At 34.5% G+C, this 9,992-nt stretch overlaps 1 protein-coding gene across 1 annotated transcript; it reads right to left on the bottom strand.

Moving 5' to 3' along the window:
• Window positions 1-865: 865 nt before the first annotated feature.
• LOC132167848 (E3 ubiquitin-protein ligase PUB23-like) lies at window positions 866-2,084 on the bottom strand. The gene has a single exon (XM_059578883.2). It carries the CDS (start codon window positions 2,079-2,081, stop codon window positions 891-893), a length of 1,191 nt encoding a protein of 396 aa, XP_059434866.1. The 5' UTR covers window positions 2,082-2,084; the 3' UTR covers window positions 866-890.
• Window positions 2,085-9,992: the final 7,908 nt, after the last annotated feature.

Here is a 9,992-nt window from a genome sequence, read left to right as displayed (position 1 = left end):
CCCTTTAGTTAAGCGTTGAAATCCAAAACCCTTTTACTATTTGATTGCCCGCTCTAGTATAGAGGCTCCTCTATTTTCCTCTCTCTCCCTCCTACTAAACCTATTTTCCATTCCACCATTCCCTACTCTTCTACAACTCTCTTTCTTTCTCTACTCTTCTACAACTCTCTTTCTCTCTCCTCTTTATATCAAAAAATAAAGACTAGGTTTCGGAGTTAGAATTTAGTCGGAAATGGAAACCAACCTCCACTCCTACCTCCGAATTTTATGAGAAACTAAAACAGGACAATACCCTCGCCTCTGCCTGTCATCAAAAGCCTACCTGCGACGGTCAACAGCAAGTCGGCTGTCAAAAACGCCTCTGCTTTCACAACCCTATTTTTGGGGTTGCTTGATTTGTTCAGTCCTTGCCTTTGTTTTCTTGATTTTCTTCATCTATTTCAATCAATTAATCTTATTCATCCAAAAAAAAAAAAAAAGTCCTTTTGCTTTTCTATTTCTACTAGGTCGCCATGACAATGATGCTAACCACCCTCATATATATTTTATATCATAATTACAATCATGAATGGCACAAGGGATACGCATAATATTCATATTATTCAAGAAAATAAGAGTATACAAATAAATCTGAATGTAAGGTACCTCTCACAAGAAACACTCCCACATACGATTAATTACCCAATAGAAAAGTGCAAGCACGATTGATAATGATGATCATTGCAAAAGATAATATAATAATTAAGAACAACATAAAAATAAAAAACACAAGCTGTATACATTTTACTGATCACTCAAACTTTCTGGAGAATATTATAAAATTTTCTAATATTTTGCATCTTTTAATGGTCAAATTTCTCCCATCTTTCAATTTCCTTAATTTAGCAAGATCAATTACTCACAAAGGCCATATATTCCTTCAATTCACAAGGAAAACAAGGGTATCTCTTCCATGAATTCCCATGCAACTTGATCATCTTTATCACTTTATCCTTTGTTGATGAACTCCTTCCATCTATATGCAACAACACCAAAAGCTTCTTCACAGATCCATAAACCAGCATTTCCTCCAACACCCTTTCTGTTGGGTGAAAGCTAGAAATCACCCACAAAATCTTCACCACCATCTTTGTTGCTGTGGTGGAGACATGCAGCATTCTCTTGGATATTGCTGGAATTCCCATCCCATGCTCCACCAAGGCCTGCCTCCCTTCTGCACACTCACATAGCAACTTTATCAGCACCAGCACTTTCTCGCATTTCGATCGGTTCGAGTCCGGCAAAAGCTCGATGAGGACGCAAACCGCGCCCGCTTCGATCGCCCGTAACCGGCTTTTCTTCGACGACCCCAGAATTTCTATCAGAACTTCCAAGGCACATGAGCTTGCCTTGGTGCATATCTCATCAGAAACCATCTCCAGCAATGCCTTGAAGAAATCCACATCTTGAATAACAAAATGCCAATCATACCCACTTTTTGCCATCTTTTGGAATATTGTAATTGTGTAAAGCCTTGACTCAGCACTTCCTCTTTGAAGCATGATTGCCATGGACTTCATAGCTTCTTGCTTTGACAACAAATCAAAGGTTGTTTTTTCTTCCTCGGAGAATGGGAGATTTTGTAAAACTCCCATGGCCTCCTCACAAGCTCTAAACGCAATGAAATCATGAGAGCTCTCAAAAGCAACTTGTACAACAATTTCTACTAGCACTTCAACTCCCTTAGATTGAATAAAATCTGCCTTTACAATCTCATCACCTTTCTCAATAATCGACCGGAGTTTCTTCAAGGAACTCACCTTAAACGGCGACGTCTTAACGGTGTTGAGTAGGCACAACATGTCATCATGGTTGATCGAAGGTTGTCGTGAATATTGCAATATTATTGCTTTGAGGGTGTGATTCGGCGTGATGTCGAAATTCTTGATGCTTTGCATGGTGGCCGGACACGTCTTCTTTTTGTAAGTGAAGAACCATTTCTCGATGTTCTTCCGTTCGTAGCTGACGCCGGTGGAGATGGTCACCGGATCTTTCATGAGCTCCATGGAAATGGGGCAGAGGAAATCTGGTAAAATCTCCATCGTAGGATCTCTGCTTTCCTGGCCTCTCCTTTTTTCAGAGGATGCTGGTAGGTTATATAAAGAAGTAGAAAGTCAAAGTCAAAATGTAATGAGTGCCTTTGCAAGCTGTTAATTAAAACATGGAAGCAACAAGGAAGCTTACAGAAATTATCCAACTTTTGAATTTTTATTTTTTTTCCTTTTTTGCTTTTTAGATTCATATATACATATTAATTAATTATACTGTCTTGCTGCCACTTGTATACACCTAGCTGTGTATTTGACCCAAGTATTTAATTATGTATTCATACATTTTGCCCAACATTTAAAGTTTATTTGACTTACATCCCTTCAAAATTGCATGGCAATCAATAAGGTGGAATTAACAAAAGCAACCAAGCTCATAAGAAAAACTACAATTTCTTTACAAACTCACTTGACAATATTTTAATGGTAAAAAAATTGATAGACAAATTTAATTGTTTAGTGAATGACACGGTAAGTATCATGTCAGTTTGTAAAGAACTTGTTGTAAAAATTGTAGTACTCCTAACGTCATTTAAACTTATAAAAAACATTAATGAAGGGTTGTGCATGTTTGACTTGGAATTTATGCATTTTTATTGCCAGGGATTCAAATGACCATAGAATGAGTTAGTTATTCACTATTGTTCTTACTTTGCAAATCAACCAAGTCTGGCTGGAATTATGTATATATATATATATATATATATAAAGGTTGATTTATTGTTAAGGTACGTAGTGACAGATTTTTGCTGGTTGCAGATCGAGTTATAATTTTGCAGGGTAAAGATAATTGGATGTGCTAAATAACCATTTCATTGACACCCATGGAATTGAATGAGATATATTGTGCTAGAATTTAAATAGCATGAATTGGGCTCATTAATTTGTAGGAGTAATTTAAAATCTTACCATCTATTGAATATAATGGTTATAACTTATGCCAGCATTAAAATGATCCATTATTTATAATAGGTTTCATTTATAGGCCAACCTTCATATATTGCAATATTATTTATAATGGGTATGTCTTTTTTTTTTAAAAAAATGAATCAGTTCAGTCTCATTCATTGATAAACAAGCATAAAGTTCAAATAACACAAAGCAAAAGCTCTGAAGTAACCATACCAAAACTACGAGGTTACAGGCGTCAAAGATGACATTTTACATTCCAGACTCAAACAAAATCCGCTAACATATGACTAATTTTCAAATTAAACAGTAGATCTGCGCCAAATAGACTCAAATCAATGCATAGATAGCTCTTATTCCTCGGCACTGAAGGTAGAGAACCCCAAGCCAAAGCTCATCCTCCTCAACTCGAAAGCCAGATAACGTTCACATCCACAATCCAAAGGTCTGGATCAAAGCAACAAACCCGAAGGGCATCAGGCGAGCAGATCGAGAGAGAGGACCAAGCATTATTACAAGCAAAAACAAAAACGATTACAAGGAAACAAAACAAGACAAAAATAACAAAAAAGGAAAGCCAAACAAAATTACAAGGAAATAAACAACATAAAAAGCACATCAAGAGGATGACAGCAACCAGAAAGAAGAGTCGATCGCGCGCTCGCCGAAAACAGAAGGGGCGTTGGAAGCTTATCGCGGTGGGGGCACGAGAAAAGGCCCAGCAGAGGACAGTGAGCAGTGAAGCATGCGGGGGAGATTGGCGGCGCACTCAAATGGAGGGGGAAGTTTGAGTGAAACCCAGAGAGCATCACCCACAAAGTGTACCTAAACGAGCAGAAAAAACAACAAAAGCAAATATAGAAAGAAACAAAAATTAAGAACCAAAGGAGGGGGAAGAGGCAAAGAGGAAGGGAAAGGAAAAAAATCACCCAAAGAATTAGGGGTATCAGATAAATAGGCTAACTCGCTAAGCGAAAGAGGGCGATGGGAGGGGAGGGGAGGGGGGAGGCAGAAGAGGGAGAGGGGAGGAGGGCCGGAGGGGGAGAACAAAGGTTCTCTCCTTCTTACGGCTACTAGAGATGAAACCCTAGCAGAGAGGGGAGGGAGCTAGAGAGAGAGAATTAGTTGTGAATCCGTATTTATAATGGGTATGTCATAGATAGTGTTGGGGCCATAAAGTTTTCAACTTGTATCTTTGGCATTGTATGATGGAACATTTTGCTCCAAATTGATTTTATATCAATGACGATAACTCGTTTGGTCCCAAAAAAAAAAAAAAAAAAAAAAAAAATTCAAAATATGTCATTAGAGTTACTAAGAAATACTTCACCAAGCAATAAAGGTATAATAATGTATGTACAAATTTTTTTTCTCTAAACTAGGTTGAAGAAAACATATGTCAGTTAATAGATTAAATTGAAAAAATAAAAATAACATGGCAATTAAAAAAAAAAAAAAAAAAAACTTTGTCCATAACCGTTTATGAAATAAATGGTTGATAAAAAGAATTATTTTCACGGAGTTCCTCATTAATTGATAATTAATTATCTCTACTAGCAGAACTAATTATCTAATAATGCCTAAATTAATATCTAAAATTCCATGTACAAATTAGAGATTTAAGCTAGCTAGAAATAGAAGTGAATATTATATTGGTGCACAAAAAAAATAAAGCAAGTTTGTAGGGACTATATTTCAAAACTCACAAAATTATAAAAGTAGACGACCGTTTAGTGTTTGACTTTAGAAAAGGTGGCCCACTAATGTGAAATGGATGAGATCTTAATTTGCGGAAAACATGCATGGCTTAATATTTTTCAAACTATTCATTTCTTTAATGAAGGAAAAATCAATTTTCAACTGTTCCCCAAATATTTATTCAAACCCTACATAAAGAACGTCGGCGAGGACTCCCAGGGTTTACATGTTCTTTATTTTCTGTCATCTTTGGGCCGTTGAGCTGCCTTGCTGACTCTCTCTCTCTCTCTCTCTCATTTCAGGTGAGAATCTTACGCAAATTTAGAAAACAAAAACTGATGATATATATATATATATATATATATATATATATATATATATTGAAAAAATATGTTGACCCAATTAATAATGTGTTTAGTATATCTATAATCTGTGTATATAAAAGGGTTATAGGAGTTGATAAGCTAGGCTTTAGGTGGTAGCTAGCTAAATAATCTGTATATATATATAAAAGAATCATTAATTAGAAAGTACTTGTGAACAAATTAAGCAATTAAAGCCTATGAGCTAAATATACCTAAATATATATACTAATTACAAGATTAAAGAAAAAGAAAAAAAAAAAAGAAAAAAGAAAAAAAAAAGGACTTTGAATACCCAATAGCCAGAGAATATTTGGTGATGTATATATATATATTTACGAGTTTATATTGCCGGCGTCCAATTGATTAGGGCTGGCAACACTCGACCACTTGGGTTCTTTCTTATATATATATATAAGATTCATATGGCTTAATGTGTGGAGAGCCACTCACCTTCAATTGGGTTTGTCCACATATATAGGCGTACGTGTAGATAATGTCACGTCATTTATAAAGCGATCGAGTCATCCGACAAATTAGATGCTTCTGGTTTTCTTCAATAAAGCTTTCGGGTCGAGTCAAAGCGGTGGATTGTGCCTATTTTCAGAGTTGGGGTAATGGTTGTTTCATTATTTTGCTGCTACAAGTGGATTACACGAATCTTCCTTTTGAGCACATAGACCAAAACATTTTTGGAGAAATCATCAACAAATTGAGTTTGATTATCGTTTGCAATGTAAATGACATAACACAAAGTTGACAAACAAGACTTTTGGGAGCCAAATGGAAACTGCCTAATTATTCAAAATATTGTATAAATTAATTAATTAAAGTGATCAATTGCAAACCCATCTTCATATATCAGTATTTACATGATATCCAGATTCGTACGCGTGCACTTAATTATATTATACATCATTAAGTACCTAATTATTACTAGAAATTATGAAAATTGGCCAAGAACAACCAATTAGAATAAATTAATTATATATATATATTGTATGCTTGTTTCTAGTTAAGTATAGGGCTGGCAAAACTTGACCAGTTTGCTATAGTTATGACCATGAACACATTATTTGCTAGCTATTAATATTTTCTATATATATATATATATAGAAAATATATCATGCTGGCTTGCATCTTGTGTCTCTAAATTAGGTCTAACCAATGAGATTAAACCCAAAGCAACAGCTTAGATTCAATGGCCTAATAGGAGGGTCTGTGTAAAAGGAAAAAGAACAAAAAAGACTCAGATATAAAAGGAGAAGAGGAAAAAGGAAGTATATATAATAAACATTCTAAAACCTAAATTTGTGTGAGTGCTAGCTGCTAGGGGTATTAGAACTCCCTTACAAATTAAGGTATAGTCCATACATGTGGTACTTATCACGTCAACCACTAAACAATTGAATTTATCTGCCAAGTTTTGTTGCTTAATTTTTCACCATTACGATATTGTTACCTGAGTTTGTAAGGAAATTGTAGTATACCCCATCCCATTATGATGATGCGGTATTGTCAATTCACCACTTGAAATTTTTTTCCTTTTTAATTAAGATTGATCTTTTTTTAAAAGATAATTAAGATTGATCTAAGGGTGAATAGAATTGACAATGTGAGTATACTATATATATAGCCTTCCTCTTTTCCAATTGAAAAATGATTTTTTGCGCGTCCATCTCTACTGAATTCGCACGCTTCATCCACCATTAATTATCAAATCAATAAAGATATACGCGAGACGGATGCCATAATAAATAAATAAACATTTCTCAATCGGAATTGGTGTAGACTATAAATAAATTAAAGGCCGTCTCTTGGGATGATTTAATCTACAAAACCTGATATTTTAAGCATGATTAAAATAATAATTAAATTGAATATTTTAGAACATATATATATATATATATATATATATATATATATGTGTGTGTGTGTGTGTGGCTAGGTTGTAACAAGGGATCGAGTGTGGTCTGCGATATCAGTTAGGTCATATTCAGAATTAAGTAATAAATTTGTATTTTATATATATATATATATATATATATATATATATATATATGCATGGTTAATTAATTAATTTCCTCTATAATTTATTATCAGATATATTACATCAACCTGTACATGATGGTTAAAAGAAGGTAGAAGAATCAGTTAATCCCTGGTCAAACATCATTATTCTGTCATTTTTAGTTTGATTAATTCATCAGACCAAGGGACGATGTCATCCATGTGGAGATAGAATAGAGTCAGAAATAGTAGGGAAAATAAAATAAAAAACTTTAGTTAATTGGATAAATGACAAAGGGAGGAGAGTAGGCTACAATTGTTTTTCCTTATAGCTCTATTTGGAAATCTTAGGTAATCTATTAGGGCTTTGGTTTTAGTCAATTGGAATATGTTGTCTTTTAGCCAGGCTGTTGGGTAGAAGATATCCATGGATATCTTCTTTTTGTTTCTAGTTGTGATTAATTAGGTCAATAGTTTACACTATCATGATTTTCTTATAATTAGCCTGCAATTTCCTTTTCTTTTTTCCTATTACATGGGGTTTTATGAATTAAGATTGTTTGCAATTTGCTGAGCCAATTCAAACAACTCTACAGAGAAGTTTGATGGGTCTCACACTTCTGAACAAGTAGGCCTTACAATTAGGATTGGCTGCAATTTGCTGACCGAATTGCAGCCAACTCCATAGAGAGGGCAAATGAGTCTTACATTTCTGACTATTTATGATTCTCTACAATTTGCTGACTAAATTGTTGTCAATTCAGGCAGCTCAACAAAAAAGGTAGATGGGTCTTACTTTTCTGACTATTTATGTTTGGCTGCAATTTGCCACGGAGTTGCAGCCAACTCATCCAACTCCCCATACAGGGCAAATGAATCTCTCGTTTTTTGACCATTCGAGACAAGTGAGTCTTGCAACTATCTTCTCTATAGTCTTGCAACTGTTTGGTGCAATTCAATTTGCCAAATGAATTACAATCCATCCTTATCACGTGGTTTCTTTCTTTATAGGTCAGACAAAGTTGAAGTCATGGAGTTGGGTAGGCAGGCTCTCTCATTGGTGGTTTTGAATTATTAGCCGCACTTATGGGCTACACCAAAAAAAAAAAAAAAAATCAAAGTCAAAGGGAGAAAATTGATGCATAATGATGTACGTGACCCCATGTGTGGGTGATTGTTAAACCACAGCACCAACACATAGAAACTTTAAGCGGATTCAAAGTGAGATTTTAAACTAAATTGTAAAAAATATCGTTGAGGATTGCGTTTTAAAAAAATAAAAAGCAGACAAGATGGTACTTTTTTGAAAACATATAATTTTAAAGGCTAAACTGTAATTTTGTCAAACATTTAACTGCGTTTTTAACAATCAAGTTTTCAAGTTGCTAATTTTAAATCACAAATTCAAATAAACCCGGTCAAAAAATAATGCACTGACTTCTCTCTATCAGAATACAAAAGAAAAGTTCACAGGAAAAGAGATGATCCCAGATGTTTCCTTTTGTCCTTTCTTATCATTTTATTACCGGATCAGAAAGGGAATTAGAAGTACGTGGCCGAATTGGTGAGGCAATTACTGTTTACAGGTGATCAAATATATATATATTTTTTTTAATAAAAAAAGAAATGAATTCAAACTACCATATAAGAATAGTTTGTGAAATGGATGGCTAGCTCCCAAAATTTTAAATTTTTTAAAATTATATATTTTTTATGAGATACACCTTCAAAATTATTATTTATTTTAAGTTTTGCCTAAAATTTTAGTTATACGATACAAAAGAGATGTATACATAAAGGGTTGGTTTATGAAACTTTGAATGCCAAAAGAGTACTTGGTTTATGAGGTTCATAAGTCAAGATTCTCTTATGCAGCAGCTTGAACTGCAAATTCTGTCAAGCTGAGTTGAAAATATGCAGATTTTTCTAATATCTTGTACTTGTAGATTCCAAGAAGGCCCTTTAATTTTTTTTTTATTATTTTTTTTAGCGGGAATTAATGGGAATTGTAGGGAATATTTTCACTCAACCAACCCATCGGATATGGGCTTCAAGGCCAATGACAGGCTCATGGCCCAGATAGCAAGATTCTCGAGATTGGGCTTATTCCAGGACCGAAAGTCGTCACCCATTACACAGCCCCGTGACAAACACCTCTCGGGCAATCGATCATGCATACCCAGGACAAACACCTCCCAGGAATATTCATTTACAGAAGATTCCATTAATCTTTATTCCCTTATCTAGGAAAGCATTATTGGAATAAGAGTCTCAATCTAGCTTCAATTAGAACTTCTTGAAGAATTTAACATAACAGTCTTACTCCAAGACTAAGTAAAGTAGAACTCCATATCCAATTCAAACTCTCAAGACCCCTACATTAAGTTAAAGAAGGAGACATATAGTCTAAGTCTAACTTTACTCTTCAGCCTATAAATCGGCCCATGCACCAAGGCATAAAATGATCTCTCTCATATTGAATAATACTCAGGCTGAATTATTGAGTTTTGTTCGTCAAATTGCTCTTCTCCAAGGAACTGACTTAAGCATCGGAGTTTTTCCGGCATAGACGAAAAAAGAGTTGAGATTATGTGATTATGCTTGGGTTGTTTGAAGAATATAAAATTTTGAATAAAGTTGAAAATTTTTAAGTTGAGTTGAGTGTTAGTGGTGTCAATCAACTAAGAAAGAAAATAAAAATTTAGAAAAATTAGGAAGAATTGTCTTCCTAAACAAGCTCTAGCATCCTCATCCATTTTGCTCCGTGCGGTGAAGATAATTAAACAAATTAAAAGCTAAAAAGATCAAGCTAGTTTAAATTACTCGAGCACAGCCTGTTCAGCAATTGAGCTCCTCAAGAGCCTCTCAAAATTAAAGGAAATCTCCGACCTATGTTTGAACTGTATAACCATTTATTTGAACAGGT

Source organism: Corylus avellana, chromosome 2 (genome assembly GCF_965113065.1).
Source record: "Corylus avellana chromosome 2, dhCorAvel1.hap1.2, whole genome shotgun sequence".
Classification (NCBI taxonomy): domain Eukaryota; kingdom Viridiplantae; phylum Streptophyta; class Magnoliopsida; order Fagales; family Betulaceae; genus Corylus; species Corylus avellana.
This window is presented reverse-complemented; position numbering and strand designations above follow the sequence as displayed.

What these genes read in the sequence shown, in the direction of transcription:
- LOC132167848 (XM_059578883.2), bottom strand. Translation starts at nt 2,081, where the DNA reads ATGGAGATTTTACCAGATTTCCTCTGCCCCATTTCCATGGAGCTCATG.